We start from the raw sequence: 20,893 nt of genomic DNA, 5'->3' as shown, positions 1-20,893 counted from the left end.
CCTGCTGGTCTGTAAGAGAACTCTGAAAGAAATCTTAAAAGTCTTCAAACACACCTTCAGGAAGCCTTCCCTCCATCTTCTATAAGGTGCTTGTGCATGCCTGCTCTCTAGCAACACCCCCCCCCCCCACCCGGCCACTTCGTAGCATTTTATTTCTTCCCCGTTTATGGCATGGCAGCTACCATATGCAATCATATCGTATAACTGTTTGCACACTCAGCTCATCCTTCTGATTAGGGAGGACCCACCAGGAGGGCAAGAACCATCTGGCTCCCTATCAACAGGGCACCAAGCTCTCAATCAGTACTTGGTGATGGAATGCCATTGAAGGCAGCAAACAGCTTTCAAGACCACCGAGTTCAACCTCCATATGCATAAATAAGCAAGCCAAGGTCTAGAAGGATTTTCAGTGACTTGGCAGGGCAGGACTCCCCATTCCCACTCCAGAGCTCTTTTGACCTCACTCAGCTGCATTTTCAACACAACTTTCTAGCACCTGCACCTTTTACAAATCTCCCTTTGTCGATTCAGGAATAGCGAAGTGTTTCGAGTATAGCTGGGTTTGCTCACAAAACTGTCTTATTTCCATATTAAATGTAAAAGCACACTCTGAGAAAATAGAAGATTTGCTAATTAAATTTCTAGGTTTATTTTAAATGTTTTGAGTTTTGTTATAAATGAAGCTCTGAAGTGTTGAATTTTAAACGACTCAGCAGCCTTTTTCATGGGCTCGGTTTCTAAGACACCGGAAAGAACTCCAGAACAAGAGAATTCTCAAGTCCATCGTAAGAGAAATTTCGTGTGCTGGACCTACAGCCCCCTGCAGAGTCCAGCTCCACACCAGGTACCACTATCCGCTTGTAGCCCTGTGCACAATCGCTTCCAACTTCAGCTCCAAGTATTTATCGTCTATGCTCTCTTGGCTCAGTTTTACCACCTTTGCCGGCTTAAAGATGTACCCGAAACAGAAGCAGCCCCCTGCCCACCCCCCCCACACACACACCTCTTAAATTCATCTATGCCCTTCCGAACATTCTGGCAGGCACCAGCTAACTCCCGATGCTGCCTGTACGGAGGCTGGTGGTCTCCCAGGTGAAGCACACTAATGACCCATGAAGTGATTTTTAAATCCCCTGAATGCTGTTTAATTGTACGGCTCAGCTCTAAAAAGTGCAAGAGACTGCACGTACGGTTTCTCCCCCAGAAAGGCAGGGGCATTGGCGAAAAGGCACAAGGCAGAAACAAACACAAATTCAAGGGAAGCAGAATCGCCCGGAGGCGGGCTTTAAGCCTTTGAACAGGTCAATCCCTTCCCCTCTTCCTCAAATGCTCACAGATCCGGCCCACAGAGCAAATATTCCAAAGGTTGCATTTAAAGAGTTGTCTAACATTTGTGTGGGTTTATACGCATCACATAAAGACTTCTGTCTGCCTACAAACTTTACCTATTAACAGGGTTGTGTCTCTCTCTCTCTACAGTTTTCAGGGTAGGACAGATTGGTAGGGATATCTGAACGGTCTGCCTCACCATTTTCTCTCCCTGAAGGCACCCACAGGAAACACGAGGTATGAAAAAAAGGATTGTATGTGCTAATAAACACACACACACACACACGTACATACAGAAGACCCAAATACCCTGCTCCCCTCTAGCAGGGCAGGCTTCATGGACAGAATCTGAGTGGAGATTGTTGTAAGAAGTGGGAGGAGGAGTTCCAGGCAAGGCAGCTGGTGAGCTGAAATTCTAAATGGTGAAGGAAAAGGGCACCTGGGTGGCTCAGTCGGTTAAGCGTCCGACTTCAGCTCAGGTCATGATCTCACGGTCTGTGAGCTCGAGCCCCGAGTCGGGCTCTGTGCTGACAGCTCAGGGCCTGGAACCTGCTTCGGATTCTGGGTCTCCCTCGCTCCCTGCCTCTCCCCTGCTTATGCTCTGTTTCAGAAATAACATTAAAGGAGCCTGTTTCAGATTCTTTGTGTCCCTGTCTCTGACCCTCCCACATTCATGCTCTGTCTCTGTCTCAAAACTAAACGTTAAAAAAAATAAATAAATAAATAACATTAAAAAAAATTAATCGTGAAAGAAAGAGTCTGAGGAAGGAGTCAGCCCTCTAGAACCCACCACCCTCCCCGCCCACCCCATCGTGACCAGAGCCAGTAAGAAGAAGTTCATGTCTTAACTGGGGAGGTCTAGAGGGAGGTAAGGAAAGGGAAGTCAGCTGTTTCTCCACATGGGCCATTTTCACGTTGCTTCTTTGTGGTCTTACACAATCTCGGATGGGGGCAGGTGTGCTGGGCAGAACTTCAGGCTGTCTTCCGAGGCCACACACCTGGGAGCACAGACGCTGTACCAACCCCAGGTGCCTTTCCAATGCCCAGTCTTGCCTTCTCTCCCCCTTCCTCAGTGCGCAGCAGGCTGCCCTTCAATCTCAGGAACACCTGTTGTTTTTTTTTTTGTTTTGTTTTGCTTAATGAAAGTTTTATTTCAATTATGTACGTATGTGATTGTGTATGTGTGTGTGCGCAGATTTAAAATGCATTTCTTACTTTGGTTGCCACCAAAAGTATTGGAAAGCCTCTTCCCTAGCTACTCCATTTTTAAAATTTTTTTAAATTTACATCCGAATGCGCATATAGTGAGACAATGATTTCAGGAGTAGATTCCTTAATGCCCCTTACCCCTTTAGCCCATCCCCCTTCCACAACTCCCTCCCTCCCCCTCCAGTAACTTTTTTATTCTCCAGATTTAGAAGTCTGTTTTGTCCCATTTTATTGTTTCCCTTCCCTTATGTTCATCTGTTTTGTCTCTTAAATTCCTCATATGAGTGAAGTCATATGGTTCTGGTCTCTAATTTCGCTTAGCATAATACCACCCTCCAATTCCATCCATGTAGTTGCAAATGGCAAGATTTCATTCTTTTTGATCGCCGAGTAATACTCCGTTGTATATATATATACCACCTCTTCTTTATCCATTCATCCATCGATGGACATTTGGGCTCTTTCATTACTTGGGCTATTGTCAATAGTGCTGCTATAAACATGGGGGTGCATGTGCCCCTCCGAGGCAGCATACCTGTATCCCGTGGATAAATGCCTAGTAGTGCAATTGCTGGGTCGTAGGGTAGTTCTATTTTTAGTTTTTTGAGGAACCTCCATACTGTTTTCCGGAGTGGCTGCACCAGCTTGCATTTCCAAGAAACACATGGCTTTTATCTCCAGACATGTTAGCAGGGAATGTCTGGCAACACAACACTGCCCATCCAGAGGTGGGGGATGGCTGAGAACGGCCTGACATGTTTGGGGGGGGGGGGGGGCTCTTCACACGGAACCCAGATACCCTCTTCTCCTCCCCGAGTTTCCCTGTAACTTCTGCATCCTTTCGACGAGCCTGCTCCTTGAGTCCTGAAGATGATCTGTGTTCCCAAGAATGTTTAACTATTGCCATCTGGTTACCGGGATCTGGGCACTGTTCTTTCATTTCTCAGGGGTCTATCTTGAGGATGGAAAGACCAGGGACAGTGCTGGTGTACTTCACAGGGTCCGTCATCTTTGTCCCCGTGGGGGAGTGCCCTGACGTCCTCGGAGCCGGCATCAGCCAGCAGCACATGAACTGTGTGAATCTTGAGCCTTCGTCATGGACAACACAGATCTTAGTCTAGGAAACTTTTAAATCCTTGGGGGGGGGGGGGGTGGGAAATACTTAAGGTCTTTGTTTCTTGTAGCTTGCCTTTTGTGTTTCCTGATCCCTCCATTCCTTTAACTCTTTTCATGCCCTTTAGCACTTTGCTAAATGTGTGAGAACTTTGAACGATTAACACCAAGGCACGAGCTAGCAACTTCTCCGGGCCACGCCCTGCCCCCCCCCCCTTTCCTCTACAGGGCTGTTGCGTCCACCACTAGCCCGCTGGACACTGAGGGGCAACATGTCACAAAGCCCCCAGATCATTTACGCCTTTCTTCTATATGCTTCAGTCTCCCCATCTATAAAATAAGGTTAACCTAAACAAGTCTTTCCACCCCCCTTCCAGCTCTAGAATTCTAGCACTTTCAAACATTCTGAAAGATAAAATAAGAAAAACCTCCTTTCTCATCTCAGCTCTGTCCTGACACCTTCATGCTTTTCCAGCTACCTCCTTGGTGCAGTTCCAATTTGGGCATCTTGCGAATTTGGACAATAAATAACACTGCCCTGCACACAGGGTCCTGTGTCCTGGCTGTACAAAGCCCTAATGATTGGCCTCTCGGGGCCAACAACCAAAAGGCAAATTTTCTCCTGGGAGGAGAATGCACAGGCTGTACTTCTTTCCTCTCATATATTAAAAAAAAAAAAAAAAACCTCTCATCTTCACTTTCACAGATCGGATATTAAAATGTGAGGCTAAGCATGCACAGTGGGTAACACAACACAGAGTAGGGACAGAACTCAGGCTAACGCATCAGATCACAAGTGTCCCTCCCACTGTATTTCACAACCAGCGGACCATCGCTAAGACTTTCTGCCTGGCTGGGGATTCAAGGACTAAGGGGCGGGGCAGGGGGAACATAATGATCATCAAAACAGGGTAAGAATTTTGGGCATGAAAGGGGCTGCTAAAAGTAACTAATGGACATTAACTAAGCTGTAGCACGCATAAACCAAGGCTTCCTCGTGTAAACAGGACAGTCCTGTGCAAACCTGCATGTATATGACATATCTATGTATAATACCAAAAGCTTACAGAAGTCATAAAATCAGACATAATCAGGGAGCTGACCTACAGCGCCTGTAGGACCTTCCCAGCCCCCTTCCTCTCCCATCCAATCCACTGGAGCCTCCTCAGGGCTCTTTTCTGGGCCCTCATCTATTTTCTCCTTATTCTTTACCTCCGTCTCTCATCAAAATGTTGCACACCCAAAGCTTGTAACAACCAAACAGAGGAATCTTTATCTCCTAAACACACCCTGCTTCCCAACTCCACACCTGCATTCACAGATAACCGTGTTCTCCACGTCAGACTTCCCAAACCGAACTTGTCCAAAGAGAAGCCCGTGATCAGCCCTGTCCCACACTTCTGAACACATTCTCCCTCCACAGCCTCGATAGCCTCCGTCCATTCATAGGTTTGGCCAAGAGGCCGGAGAGTCTCTCTCTCCATTTCCACCTCCCCCGTCCTCCAGCGGCCAAGAGCTGTGGCCCAGCTCCTAAATACACGGTGAGTTTACCCCGTCCAGCCTCACTGCCTCCATCTACCCCGACCTTTCACCTTGCCATCCGTGCTACTCTTCAAGCTTTCATACTTCCCCATCCTCACCTGTACATCAAACCCATTTCCACTGTCGATATTTCCTATAAGGAAAGCAAAGAAACCTTTGGAACATGCAAACAAATCACACCGGTCCTAGTTTAAACCCTTCCTCTGGACCCCTACCATTCCTAACATTGCGTTCAAAATCCTTAACTACACATCTGACGACCAGCTCGCTCTTCTTCTAGTCTACACTGAACACCTTCCCACTTCAGGGCTTCCTCACTTGCTTTTCCCTTTGTCTGAGGCAGTCTTCCACGGGGCTCCTTTATGCCCCAACGTGCATGTACACAGGTTCCCTGGTGTCTGATGATCTCCACTTGCTCCTGAAGGTCGGTTTAAATGCCATTTCCTCGGGGAAGCCTCTGACCACCTAGAGGAGATCCCTCAGGTAACACACTCAGATGGGCTCTACCCTTATTAAGAGTACTTAAACCAAAAGAATGAAGAAGTGGAAGGAGGGGCAGAGTGAAGGGAATGAAGAAGGGAAGCAGTCAGACAAAAACTATTCCTCTGTGGGCAGGACACACACACACACACCCCCATTCTTGCTGGAGCCAAAATGGGAGAAAAGAAGGATGGACTGAGAATAATGAGCAAGGAGGCCAAAGAAATACCACGGGATGCTTGAGGGCAACTTTCAGGAAAGCTGGTACTCTTCCTCTCCATGTGTCCCGAATGGAGGCAATGCTCCAGAAAGAAAGAAAAGTGAAAGGGTGGGGTGGAGCACACTAGATTTTTGTATGTAGGTGGGCCACCCACAGATGTGGGCTTTCCAGTCTCTAAAGATATAAAACAGGGTCATCTCTGAGGCTCTCTGGCTCCCACATTCAGAGCCTCTGCAGACCAGTAGCAGCTCAGAGCCTAGGGCTTCTGCTCGGTGCAGCTTCCTCTGGCATCTTAGCAGAAACGCAATAGAAGTTCCTTTGATACCTGGGCCAAAATAAAGCAGATCGGAACCCCAGAGCTTAACATGAGTACACCCTCTTCAGAAAAGGGAAGAATTCAGCCCTGCCTGCACTGACAAAGCTGTTTTGAGATCTGTGTTTCCTGATAGGAAGAAGAGCCAAAGGTAGGAATAATAGAAAGGTCTCCTCTTCCAGGCCTCCCCTGCAATTTTTTGTTGCTAAAATATTTTCCGTGTAACAGCCCAATTTTCCACTCAATATATTTTAGATACTGGTGTTTCCCATGCCTCCTGGCTCCCACTCTCCTCTGATGATCCCATTTTTCAGTAAACAAGAGATACAAGCAAGAGAGATGCTCACTAGAGGCAGCAGAATTAGGGCACAAATAAAATTATGTGTTCACACATGGGCAGCTTCAGAGATCGGTTGTTCAGTGGAGCAGATGCTGAATTATTTAAATCGACAGCAGCATTTATAACACATAATGAAAAGGCAGCAAGGATCTCAGGAAGCAAACTAGAAGGAAGATGTCACATCAGCTAAAAGCAAAGATGGCCCTTTTAGTCAATAAACCGTTAGGGTGAACCGTAAAAGGGGATTCGTGTTTACGTTGCAAAATTTGTCAACGTCTTCAGAAAAGCAGCACACTGTGTTAGTGAAAGCTCTTACTATAAACTTGGTGGAGTTGGTCCACGTGGTCGCCCAGAGTGGAAGAATACAAGCTAACAAATTTCCTTCGACCCTGCCAGGGCTCAAAAGGGCTTTGTATCTGTTCACTGGTAGGAGCCCAAGTTGTACAGGACCCATTGACAAGTCTTCCCATTAAGAATGTGTGCCAAAACAACAGTTGTACAGGCATTAAAGAAGAGGTTGAAGTCAAAGATCTGCATGAACGTCAAATAATAGTTTTCAGACTACTTACGTCAGTGTCCGGTCCCTTATCCGCACCAGGACAAGAAAAAGTGACAAATTCATGGCACCTCTTGTGAACCACAAAACAGCAAACTGGTGGAAAGAAAAGAAAACTAAACTTAGTAATTAAACAGACAAACTTTGTTTTCCAAACAGGGTACATGCTGTTAGAAGTCAATTTCATTTCACAACAGACAGAATCTTAAACAGCAATCGGAAGGCATTTTTTTCAGGACTCAGCAATATTTGGTATCAATCAGACTTATATATAGAACTAGAAAATGCCAGGATTCAGGGCTTAATGAGACCTTAAGCCTAGTTTCTATTTTCTAAAGTTGAGAGAGAGGGAGAAGGAGAGGGCCAGAGGTTCCAAGACAATTTCCCAAGGTATAAACCATGAATCAGTGTCAAACACTTTGCACTGTCCTATACTAATACACAATGCATGCATCTAAGTGTCTAAACACATGACACCCTGTGGGTAAAATTTAAAAAGGTAATAGCAGATTATATATACAGTATCTCCATCTGTGGGTTGTAGAACTTCCTCAGAATTCTGAACTCAAGACCACAAACTCAATCTACAGAACACAACCCTTTGAAATGCAGAGGGGGTGGGGGGGGGTGGGGAAGGCCAACACCTTCACACCTTCTTATACATGACTGCTGGCCACAAATGCTATCACCAGTTGTTACGTAACCAGATGCCCCTTGGACTTGTGGGGAGTCCCCGCAAATCTACTACACACCAAGTGTTTTCCAAGTTCAACATGGTTTTGCTAAATACTGAGGACAGATCAAAGAAGTGTTACAGAAATAATTCCCTAAGAGATTTTTATGGATAGCATAACAGGGAGGATACAAAATAAGTAAATGACTTAGGTAGTCTTTCCTCCAAAGCTTCAAGTCTAGTACTCCACTGTTCTTTGCTGAACAACATGCTAAAAAGCATACCCTCAGAAATACTGGGTAAGCCCTAAGTCTTTGCTGCAGAAGGAAGGCTAGAGCTCCCCAGATTCTGGGCTCTTTTTTTCTTCCCCCGAAGATACCACAATTCCCTGCACACGTGGCCAGAGACAAAGCCAACCGAAGAGGGTCAGTTGTTTCTGTGAGAGGGGAAAATGGCAGGTTTGCAGACAGCGGAGATCCTAAGGGGAGAACGAGTACCAAGCCCAGTATTAAGAAAGTAATAAAGGGCCTCAAGTGGCCATTAAGACATTCAGAATGTTTTTGATAAGCTTTGGTAGCCACTGAAAGGTTTGAACAAGAGTAACACGGACAAAAACAGTGCTTTAGGAGGGCAAATGGTGGCCAATAGGAAGAATTTGATGGATCGGATTTGGGCCAATAGGCCCAATTAGAAGCCTCTTATATAATCTAAGGATGAAGTAATTGTCATCCTTCAGTCTGCTGAGAAATAGAAGTAATAGATGCCAGAGAAATTGCAGGAGAACCGACCAGACTTGCCAACCAACCCCAGAGACTACTGAGCATCCTGTTATGTGTCACTTTGATGGGTCCTTGCACACACAACATGTAACTGAATCCTCAACACTACTTAACGTGGGTCACCACGTACATTTTACACAACAGGAACTATGGTCTCCCCTTTCCTTCCACTGTGTTCTAGCTGTTGACTGGAGCAGAAAGACGGAGGAGGTGACGCCAAGATTTTTATACATGGGTGGCAGAAAAAAGGAGTACAAGAATGACACATACATTTAAAGTATATGCATTACGTATGTGCATATGTATGTGTGTATTTTACATATATAAAATAACCAAGGGGCATCTGGATGGCTCCATTGGTTAGGCAACCAACTCTTGATCTCAGGGTCATGAGTTTGAGCCCTGCACTGGGTATGAAGCCTACTTAAAAACAATAAAATAACCCAGAGGAGGAAGATGTGGGTATGCCCTGTCACAGCAGTGGATGAGGGAGGGCTGTTTTCTTTTAAAATGGTTTTAAGATGGTTGTTATACAATGTCACTATAAAAGTCCTTATTAAAAATAACAATTAAAAAAAGGGGGGGGGGGCGAGGTAGGCCAGACATGAGTAAGCAGAGGTGGCAGTAGGGAAGGACCATCCATAGGAAGGTGACAAGGAGGTCTTGAAGAGCATCCTCTTAGAAGCAGAAATGCCGGGGCACCTGGGTGGCTCCATCAGTCAAAAGCCTGGCTCTTGATTTCAGCTCAGATCATGATCTCACATTTTGAGAGTTTGAGTCCCACATCGGGCTCCACGCTGACAGTGTGGAGCCTGCTTGGGATTCCCCCACCCGCACCTCCTTTGCTCTACTCTCATACACCCACACTGTCTCTCTCAAAATAAACTTAATAAAAATTAATTTAGAAGCAGAGATGCCCGAGTGAAGGCTTCTCCTTGGCTGCCTGCCAGGCCACTGCACCTGCCCACCAGGATGGCAGGAGGGGACAGAGAAGTGACAACGAGTTCCCAGGCTGCCCCAGCAGTGCCAAGACACTGTCAAAGGCAGCACTTAGCTCCTCCAAACCCTCAGAGAAGCTTCTTCACAGTGTTTCTGCTAAAAGCATCTCCCCAACCCTCTCCAAGGGTAGATAATAAAGCAAGGCTGTGATGGCACAAATTAATCTCATCTGCTGGCTCTCCCCAGGCACAAAGTCATCGCTCGCTCACTGGAATTAGCAAGATAAATTACGAAGGGAAAAGGGTCACAGGAGCATTATTTCCTCATCATGGTTTATTATGGATATAGTGTTTTGAAAGGAAAATGAGCATTCGGATTCCCTACTTAATCGTTCAACACTGTGGGTTTGGTTTTTTTTTTTTTAAACCATTTCTACATTCAGGTGAACACTTTGGAAAACCTGTATTTATCAAATCCATTTGAATTTTTTTTTAATCTGTCCTTTCAATCCCCATGTACCTTTCAATGCAATTATCAATCTCAACCCACAATTATTTTATTTCTGTTTTGTGCCTCAAAAAGCCTATCAAATTTTACCCCAAGAAGTTCCAGGCCCTCGCTACATGGTGTACTCTGCAGGGGCAGCAAAGAGCCACAGCTGTCTCCAAAATTACTTCTTCCTAGCCTACCTTACGTGAAAGTCATACCTAGAAATGCGTGGGTTCACCCAACAGGAGGTGAAGGGTCACATGGGAGCCATCTGAACCATAAGGACCCTGCAAGGCCTGTTCGAATACTCAAGATGCAGAATGGATAATCTTCAAGGAAGAAACAATGTGCCCAGAAGCAGGAACAGAAAGCCCAGTTACCCCCCTCCTCCTACCTCACCCCCCACTCCAAGGGGGCAGGGAAGAAGAGCCTATGTTCCCAGACCCTGGCTGCACACAGCACTGGTCTGAGAAAGGCCAGCCCAGAAAGCTGAGCAAGGGCCAGAGATTCCAAAATGATGAACGGTGGGCCTTGACCTTTGGTTTCAAGTTCCAGAGTAAACCGGGTAATGCACATTCTGTAAGACAATATAATGCAAACATTTGAGAAGTCTTGCTGGGGTAGCTGAAGAACGAGGAATAGATTAGCTCAGTAACACCGGAGTACTTATCAAGTTTATGTGGAGAGGGGAAAACAGTTTCCCCTGGCTAAAAATGAGGAGCTTTTTTTTTTTTTTTTTTATTTAGAATCCTGAAGGTGTTCAATCTCACCATGCTGTATGGAGCGAGAGGGAATCGAGGCAAGCCAGGGATAAGGCAGTACCTGTCACACAGTATGCATTTGATACGTTTGCCTGACCTTGGCAGACAGGAAGTGGACACACATCATGGCAATTTTCTCCCACCCCATGGTTGGTCCTGGAGCTGGACCCTAGGTACTTAAGCCTTTGCTCAAATGAGCACAGGCTGGCTGGTGAGAAGGAGCCAGAGCCCCATTTTCCTAAACTCTGGGGCATGCCTGCTTACATAACCAAATGAGAGCTCTTAAAATATGAAGCTATCATGCAGCTTAAAATCACAAAGTAAATCTTCATATTATTTCCTAAGCACAAAATCCCTTTCCTCTAATCCTCTACATGATATGCTTATGCTACCCAACCGTAACGGATGACACATGAAACGCACAAATCACACTGGGCCAATGATGTGGGAGGACGACAAAAAAAAAAAAAATACTGCAGGCTTGGCCAAATAACGGTTCTTAACGTTACCTGGCTTTAAAATTGGGAGTGCTTCATCTACAAGTCCGTATCATACACTAATCTCACTTCCAGGAGTAAGCGAAATGGAAGTTAAGCAGAGTGTTCACTGTCTGTCAGAAGTCGATTTCCAAGACGGACAGTCACCTACGTTTGGCTCAAGATTTCACAAAAGTTTCCAGAAAAACTAGAGGTCTGCCGCGATGCTGCCATGTTGATGGTAACAGCCGTTTTCAGTCATGGTCATTAAAGTCATTCATCAAAGTGAACAAAACCCAGCAAAGGGCAAAGCTGAAAGCCCAACACTCCATGTGAGAGAACACTCTACTTCTGACACTGTACCCCCTGAATCTGCTAAAAACTGATTTACCTGTAATTGTCTTGGCTCATCAGACACACCTGGGGGACTGCAGAGGACGTGGTTTCCATGCGAAATGTCCTCACAGAGGTCAAAGACTTGGGGGCTCTTGGCACTGGGCCACGTTTCCTGGAGTGATCTTGGCCAAGTGGTATGCCCAGAGCCACTTTCTAGATTTCATTCGAACCTAGAGCTTTACTAAAAGAGCATAGTGGGCCAAGGCTACGTATAGAGGAATCAGTCACAGCCACCTGCTTCCGGCTCATCAGGAACACCGCCAACACGGATTACACATCAATCAGGGAGGCGCATCAACTGTCCTGACAGGAGACAAAGTCCTAATGGAAAGTGACCCATCACCACCCCATACCCACTAGGAAGGCAGTTAACAAAGTAACACGTGATGGCGAGGAGGAGGAGAAACTGGAACCCTTGTCTCATGATGGGGAGAACCTAAGATGATACCGAAGTTAAACCCAGAACTCCTCCATGAGCCGACAATTCCACTTCTGGGTCTCCACGTTCACGGCGGCATTATCAAAATAGCTGACAACAGAACCAACCTCAAAGTCCACCAACGTATGAATGGATAAGCAAAATGCAGTGTATCCATGCAATTGATCATTCAGCCTTAAAAAGGAAAAATTCTGACATATGGTATGATAGGGTAATGATCTCAAGGTTCATCCCTAAGTTAAACAAGACAGACACCAAAGGATGGCTGTTGCATGATTCCACTTGTATGAGGTACCCTAAAAATAGTTAGATTCAGGGACAAAGTAGAGCAGAGGTCACCACCAGGAGCTGGGCAACAGGAACAGGAAATAAGCACTAAATGGGTAGAGTTCTTCTTGGGACAAGAGAGTGTTCTGGAGATTGGACAGCAGTGATGGCAGCCCAACACTGTGAGCCCACTTGATGGCGTTCAGCTACGCATTTGAGATGATCCAAGTGGTAAGTTTTAGGTTATGGCGCTCTTACCATGATGAAGTTTAATTCAGCAACTTGCAACAGTATTTATGAAATTACAAATGAGACAGAGCCTTGCAGTCCTGCGTATGGGAATCTTCTGCGGTAATTCTTCTCCGCACTTGATTTAGAAAACCAAGTATTTGCTTCCATTGCATGAAATTAACACAGTCAGTGACAGAATAGAGTGAAGACGGGGGTGGGGGGTGGAATTCAGAGCAGAGGACTCCTAACTCCTGAGGACCAGAGACGTGTTTCTACCAATCCTCCCATTTCACTTACCAGCAGCCAGTAACGCTGGTAATGATGGCAGAGGCAAGTCCCCTTAGACTGCAGGCCTGGCTTTTCAACCAGATCTTTGCAACACTGACACTCTCTATGTAAGACGGCGTTACCCCTGTTTAACACTTGACATGGATTGCCAAATTCACTGAAGGGAACAAAATATACACTACATACCACTTTCCATTTCTCTTCAAGCAATCATTGATTTTCCTTTTCACCCTCAAGTCTGTATCATTTCAAATTCAGGTCAGCGTCAATAAACGGAACACAGGCATAAAAAACTCCGTTACCCAAAATGGAGGGGAAAGGGTACGGCATTATGTAACAAATCCCAAATTCAAGGGAAAACCTACTACATTTAACAGTCCGGCTTTATTCAGAACAGAAGGTGGCTAGCTGAGCTTCCTCAAGTTCCTTTTTTTTAAATACATGAATGGCTGCCATCATGTGACGTGGCTTTAATTAAATTTTGCTTAGCTGGAAGGGATTAATGAAAGGTAGCGTCACATCAGAATATGATGAAATGAGAACTCTCTAAGGCAAGTGAACCACGTTCAGCTTTGTAGGGAGAGTCACAAAAATCCAAGCTTATGTTATATTTGCATGCTCAAGGAAAATTATTGGTTTCAGATCTGTAACAATGAAAACAGTCTTCTCGTGGCATATGTGTTCAAGTTGTATGAAAACAAATCAAGTAAATGTGCTTTATCACATATTAGCAGAGGGGATGACAGTTTTCAGGTAGTATACTCTGCCTCGAGAATTTGTGCACATGCTAACCAACTCTCACAAACTCCCAGGGTTCCTGTTTCTGACCAGGCACACCACTCCTCCCCCCAGGGGAGTCACCATTAACCTTTTCCTCTGCTCTCAAGTCCCCGAGTCCCACCTGAGGGTTTGTTTTTTTTTTTTTTTTTTTTTTTTTTTTTTTTTTTTTGCATTCCTCCCCAGTTGCATTTTGAGATACATTTTGGAGAAAGCAGAGACTGAATATGAGGTGTGACAGAAGGGCCCCTAGGTTACAGGTCAGAGCAAACTGGGAAAATGGCGTGGCCATCCTCAACCAAGAGAAGAGCCTTAGCAGCACGGAACACTAAGGGAGAAAGAAAGAAACCAGATCTTGGCATTGGTGTGGCAGTCACCTCCAGACCTTTCAGGGATGTGAGCCTCCAACACCCTTTCAAAAGTTCTTTTTCTCCATCTATCCCTACACCTCCATGTACACCATACAATTTTATACACTGGAATATATAAAATCATTATCACAGATGCTTTTACAGTTCATCGTGGGAAATGAATGAAGGAGGGCAAGAGGGAAGAATGAACCAGAACCTGGAAACCCGCACACCCGCTCACGGGAATTACACAGGCTGAAGGAGACGACACGACTGTGTGTGTTTGCTTTTGGACAAAGTGAGTACCCTATGCTGCTGGGTCACCCAGACAGATGTGCCAGGCAAGCAAGTGGACCTCCAGGGTTAAAGGTCAAAAGGCAGCTGGGACCTGCAGACCGAATTTTAAGAGATATCTGAGTAGCTGAGAGCTGAAGGCAAGATGGCAGATGGACTCCAAGGAGCACGGGAGCATGTTGGCAACCCCCACATCCTCAGCTGACAGTGGAAAGGAGGTGGTGGTGTGCAAGGTGAGATGTCCGAGTCCTGACTCTGGGGCCTGAAGAGTGGGAGGGGGGGGGGGGGGGGGCTTAGGCAAGAAAAACTTCAAGAACAGGCAGGCCAATCACCAGTATGAAGGACTCTTCCCGACTCAAGGAGCAAAGAGGAGATTTGATGATGAGATATGGCCCAAAAGGCACATGGTCAGAAGAAGGTAGGTAATGACAGCCACACATATGCCAACAGGGCATTGATACACAGCCTCCCTTCTGTGACTTATTTCCACTTGACTGTCCTAACTGACCCAGAACCGAAACGGGATGGACATCTCCGATACCATCAACAGACAGCAATAAAATCATCTTAATACTTCGAGTAACTGTGGTATAAAGGCCCATCTGTTTCACAGAGAAAAATCCCTTAAAGTATAGGACAAATCAGGCAAACATGTCTGAAGGGAAATCCCAAGGCTTGATTTTTAAGCTCAGATCCTTTGGCAGTTTTTGTGATTTCCAAATCATCTGAAGATTCCAACTTCCTTTTAAGTTCCTAAGGGCATAAAGCCTTCACAGGCTGGCAATGACTCCATATCTGAACATCAGCAACCCAGCAAGCACTTTGGGTTTCCATCTTCTGACCCCAGAAAGAAATTGCATACATTCTACCTAAGACTTTATCAAGCCTGTAACACCAGATTTCTCTCGACAGTATTTGAGGGACTTTTTTTCTTTTGAACAGTGGGGGTTCACAGCAAAGTTGAACAGAAGATAAAGAGATTCTTGGTATACGCTGTTCCCCGCACACGCACAGCCTCCCCCACAGTAAACATCACCACTAGAGCTGGGCATTTGTTACAAATGATAAACCTCACTGCCACATCATTACCTCCCCAAATCCATGTTAACCTTCGGGTTCACTCTCTGTAGTCTTTTCAAGTCCTATTTCATTTTGCTCAACGGTAGCTCCCATCTAAGAGCACTAGTCTGACTGCAGTACAGACCCCAAAATCACACTTGTGGTGAAATGCACATGTTTAACAGCACCCAACCCTTCCCCAGAATGGCAGGCAAAAAGGAAACCTCAGCTCCCGAACTCTGGGAAAACAGAAGATGATAACACGTGAGGCAAACGAAGAATGGACACCTGCAGTATAGATGAAACCTCGAAGTTTATAAGGCAATTCCATTCAGCCTGGGGCAGGGGCTCAGCAGGGATCAATGTATTTGTCACTAGGGTTGTAAAAAAGCTACATTGTGACACAGCATTGGAAGAAATATTCTGGAGACTCCAACAGGCAAAGAAACGGAGTCTCTTTTCCTTTTTCTGTCTCTAAATGTCTTTTTCTGAGCCTATCTCTGGGCAAGCCTTTTGGAGAATCTCATCCATTCTTTATTTAGTAATTCAGCAAATACTTACTGAATACCTAATATACGCTTAAACCCCACCAAGAATGAAGGTCAAGGGATGGCCAAGACATGGTGTCTGCTCCTAGGGAAGCTCAGGGTCTCGTTGAGAAAAACCTGGAAAGTAGTAGGTATCTCACACAGACTCTCCCCTTACTCCTGTCCATCCAGTCCCTTTATCTTTCCCTTTTCTTCCTCTTTTAATTTGTTATAATGTAAAATCCAGGGTATATTTTGTAACACATATCACTGAATAGCTTTATGGTTGTTGTTTTTTTTTTATTATAAAAGTGAAACATCAGTTTTGTCTCAAGAATTTTTAAACAAGTTGCAATACATGATGTCAGCCTTTCCCTCTAACGGACTCCTGGCAAGGAGAAAACAGATGAGCCAAAATTGGTACAAGTCCACACTTACTACAGCTCTGGAACAGGTATATGGTCTACTCTCACGATGTCTGCAGATACTTGGAAATGTACATAATAAAAGTCTGAGAGATAAGTTAGATGGGGTTTTGCCCATGTGGTTACAACCTTCCCCCTCCATGATTCATCAAAGGCCATTGAGATATTCTGAGAATACTGACAAAGAAGTGGTTAGAAACACCAGAGCCAAGACTTCAAAAATAAGTTACTTTTGTACCTAGTAGATTAAGAACAATCTCGCAGCTCTTTCAGAGGACAGGATTTCTCCTCCTCTAACAAGTGTCTTTCTAGCTGGTCTCTGAAGCACACTCAGCTTATTTCCACTCCTCTCCCCTAACAGACTCAGAAACAAAAATGTCATCTGATCATTTCTGGCATTAGCTGTCCTGTTGTGGGTTGAATTGTGCACCCCTCCCCGCAAATTCTTATGGTCAAGTCCTAACACACAGAACCTCAGAATGTGAAATTATCTAGCAACAGTGCCGTCACACACATGATTAGTTAGGAGGAGGTCATACTGGCACAGGGCAGGCCCTAATCCAATAGGACAGTGTCCTTACAAAAGGGGAAATGCAGACGAAAACACACAAGAATGCCATGCAAAAACGAAGGCAGGGGCACCTGGGTGGCTCAGTCAGGTGAGCATCCAACTTCGGCTCAGGTCATGATCTCATGGTGTGTGGGTTCCAGCCCGCATCGGGCTCTATGCTGTCAGCTCAGAGATTCTGTCTCCCCCACCTCTGCCCCCACCCTCCACCTTGCTTGTGCTCTCTCCCCCTCCTTAATTCAGACATTAAAAAAAAAATTTTAAGAAAATGAAGGCAGAAATTGGGGTGATGCTCCTACAAGCCAAGGAATTCCAATGATCGCCAACAAACCCCCAGTCTGGGGGAGAGTCCTTCTCCCTCACTGTCCCTGGAAGAAACCAATCCTGCCAAGAACTTACACCTCAGATTCTCAGACCATAAACTTGTCTAAGCCAAGTACTTTGCTAAAACAGGTTTAGAAAGCTTACATAAACCAAGGCAGTTTCTGGAAAACAAATCATTCCATCAATGAACATTTTTAATCAGACCAGTGTGCCCCTGTGACAAGAAAACCATCACATCCCATTTCTCAAATGGAACCCAGTGTAATAAGAGGCAGTGAAAGTCTAACGCGTTCAGGGAAAGGCTCCACAGGTAAATAAACTTCAGATTTCAATCAAGGGATATGAACAAGCAGGAAGGCCTTCAAGGAAGTCATTCTTCCCTGACAGCTCCATGGGCTAGCATACCTGAGGCCCACAAAATTTAGCTGTGTCACCAATGGAGACCGAGAGTACCTTTAAGTCTAAAGCAGTGACATGTGATTAATAAGGCATTAAGGTGCTGTTCACACTTTACCCCAAGAAAAATAAGGGCCCACAAGTGACTATAAACAAAAATGGTGTTTTAAATCCAAATTGCTGATATGAAATAGAAACCCTGACATCTGAAAAGCATCTGGGGTATGTGCATAGATTTATTCACTCATGATTACAAATGAGTTTAAGTATAATCAGCAACTCAAAATTAAAATACTTGATTTGTGGGGCACCTGGGTGGCTCAGTCACTTGAGCATCCGACTTCGGCTCAGGTCATGATCTCACAGTTCGTGGGTTCGAGCCCCGCGTCAGGCTCTGTGCTGACAGCTCAGAGCCTGGAGCCTGCTTCGGATTCTGTGTCTTCCTCTCAAAAATAAACAAAAAAAAATCCTTGATCTTGTGTGTGGGTGTCCTGCTTAATACACTAGCCAGTATCTGCAATCAAGATAATGAGGACTGTGTTTGCACAGGGCCTGATTATAAGTGCCTCCTTCATCCCTAGTGGGGAGATGACACATCCCCAACACAAGTGTACAAACCACCCAGAAAACTAACATTTGCAATCCTCGGGGGACCAAGACCCCAGGGAAGTCACCTTTTGCATTAACAGTCATGAGGATATCACTCACTTAAAAATCACGGAGTCTGAGAACAACAAAATCAGGAGACTAAAGAGTCCACCTAATGGGTTTCCAACTGTGCTCCCTGGAGGCCTTTTTGGGGGACGGGCTGGGTAGGTGGATACTAAGGTCATGACCCCTCCTCCGCCTCTAGTCTTCCATTTAGTCCCTATTCTCAAATTCTGGCAGTTGCCTGAAGAGTCAACATCCTTAGCACACATCTGTTCAGAAAACAAGCCGTCTGGTTGCAAACTCAAGGTTAAGGGCAAGGCCACCAGCCAGGTCTACCTTTCCGGTATTTGTAGTCTCAGTTTATTCTGAAAGTCGATCACATTAAAAAAAAAAAAAAAAAAAAATGTTGCACATTTACCTATTCATTCACTCCTTCCAAAAATCACCCATGAAGCTGCTAGCAGAAGGCCAGGAAGCCTGGCAGGCATGTGACAATTTGAGGATCTCATTAAGCACAACCCTGAGTGGGTTTGAGAGAGATGGTGTGCTTAAGTGACTAGAAGAGTCATTAGCCCAAGAACAGAGATAGGTGTAGGGGGAAGGCAAGCAGACAGCCAGGAGCCTTGGAAATGGAAGGTGGGAACGTCTCAAGAAGCAAATTTTTGATAGTCTCTCTCTCACAAATAGTCAGGAAGTTGCTGAGACAGATCTATGAGATCAGGGACTCAAAGGTCATGGTCCTACACAGGTTGTAGCTTTGGTAGTTGTAAAAAATAGAAATCAAATATACGGGGGTGGGCAAGAAAGTAGGCAGTAAAGCAACAGAGGCAGTGACTAGAAAGCATCCAGTTTAAATTCTGGTCCACAAGTATTTACTGGGCAATAGCTACATCCTAGACATGGCACCAGACCCCGGTGTCTATAAAGATCAGTAAGGCTCAGTTTTTTGTTTTAGAGAGAGTGCATGTGCACAGGCAGAGGAGGGGCAAAGGGGGAGAAGAATCTTAAGAAGGCTCCACACTCAGTCTTCTGCCCAATAGCGTCAATCCGACGACCCTGGGGTCATAACCAGAGCTAAAATCAAGGGTCAGATGCTCAACAGACTAAGCCACTCAGGCACCCGCCCAAGGCTCAGATACCTTGAAGAGCTTCAAGTTTAGTCTGGGAAACAGTCACAAATTGAACGTTTCAAGATCATGCAGTACAGTCTTCCCAGTATGGGCTGAGCACAGAGGCAAAGTCTCTTCTAGCCTCACGTGCCCGGAAGACTGGCAGAAAGGATGCTGTTGCTGAGGTTGAAAAAGGACAACAGGTCAAGGGAGTTTTTCTTACCACGTTGGGCAGTCATCTGACCCAGTGTGCAGTAACAGCTATGTAAAAACATGAAGATAGGCCCAGGTCACCTCATGCAAACTACACAGGCAAGTGGGGGTGGGGGCGGGGGGGTGGGGGGTGCAGGTCAGACAAACCAAGCACTGACGGAACGTGATTCATATCAACCAAGGAAATAGTACTCCAGGTCATGATTCACAGAAGGAAATTACGAAGCTGTTCAAATATTTTAGTCAACGCTCACTTCAGAACCCACTGCCTTTTTTTTCTTTCTTTCCCCTCCTTCAGTCACGTAATTACAAAGCTCCTGTAGGTGAGTTAGGGAAAAGCGCTTCATATTTAATGTTCCAGTTTGGTTTTGATTTGAGTCAATATTGCAACAGGGGTGGGAACAGTCTCAGAATTGAAAAGACATTTTGGAGATGCAAAACATTTTTATTAAAGCAAACATAGTACCATGTTACTTCCAAAATTTCAGGGCCATCCACACAATGGTGATTTTTAATTCTTGGAGATCAATACACATAGTAAGGTTCCCTGAATAAAATGCCTTTGTTTTCTTGAGATTACATTGCATTTATGTGGCAAAATCTGTTCATATTATTATGTAAATTTTTACCCATGTAGCATTTTTCCTCTGCTTATCTTGGAGAACAATTCAAAAGAAGCCGTAATACACTAATTACCTTCCTTTCATCAAGTATGTTGGGAACCAATAAAGCATCAGGGAGGTGGAACACAACATAATTACAAAGCAATAAAGGTTGTAAGTTTCCAAGAAGGAAATTCGAAAGTGTCCAGGGGATTCCAATGCCCACGGGTAACATTGGTGAGTCGGCCAGGGAAGACAAAGGAAATGGGAAAGTTTTCGTACAAAGGAGGACATTAGGCAGAGAAAAAAAAAAAAAAAAAAAAAATGAAAGTTTAAAAAAAAAAAGGTAACCTTACCAAATGAATATGTTATAATGACCAATCACATGCCAGAAAACAAGGCAAAAGAAATTAAAAACATAAATAACTTATGGCAATTTTAACATCAAAAGGCTTTTAAAATCAGTACTTACAGTGCTTCAAAAAATTCACTTTGACAATAATGATGTAGAGCTGTTTACAGAGTTTTTAAACGTACGTGTTTTTGCATGGGCAACAATTTGCAAGGGTATGGACCACAGTGGTAAAGGGATTGTCAGCAATGGCATTTGGGGAAGATTTACTTTTTTTGTTCATCTGCACGAATTTTTTCAACCATTAACGTAGTAACTAAAAATCTAACTTTTAAAAAGATGTTTATAGCACCATGGTGCAAGATTATGCAGTGCATTTTGACTATTGAAAAGATTACTTCGTGCA

At 44.9% G+C, this 20,893-nt stretch overlaps 1 protein-coding gene across 3 annotated transcripts in view; it reads right to left on the bottom strand.

The window, feature by feature from the left end:
- PRKCA (protein kinase C alpha) overlaps positions 1-20,893 on the bottom strand; it is a 400,238-nt gene that overhangs the window by 237,150 nt on the left and 142,195 nt on the right. For all 3 annotated transcript variants that reach the window (XR_002084981.2, XM_019466454.2, XM_019466455.2), the window contains exon 3: positions 7,116-7,198. Coding sequence is in view for 2 of the 3 variants with exons in the window: in XM_019466454.2 (XP_019321999.1) it covers positions 7,116-7,198 (83 nt within the window). In the remaining variant the exon portion in view is untranslated. The remainder of the gene's footprint in view (positions 1-7,115; positions 7,199-20,893) is intronic.

The sequence above is a fragment of the Panthera pardus genome, unplaced genomic scaffold, assembly GCF_024362965.1.
Source record: "Panthera pardus isolate Hobbes unplaced genomic scaffold, ASM2436296v1 HiC_scaffold_3, whole genome shotgun sequence".
In the NCBI taxonomy this organism is placed as follows: Eukaryota; Metazoa; Chordata; class Mammalia; order Carnivora; family Felidae; genus Panthera; species Panthera pardus.
The sequence above is the reverse complement of the archived record's forward strand: the minus strand, read 5'-3'. Positions and strand labels throughout refer to the sequence as shown.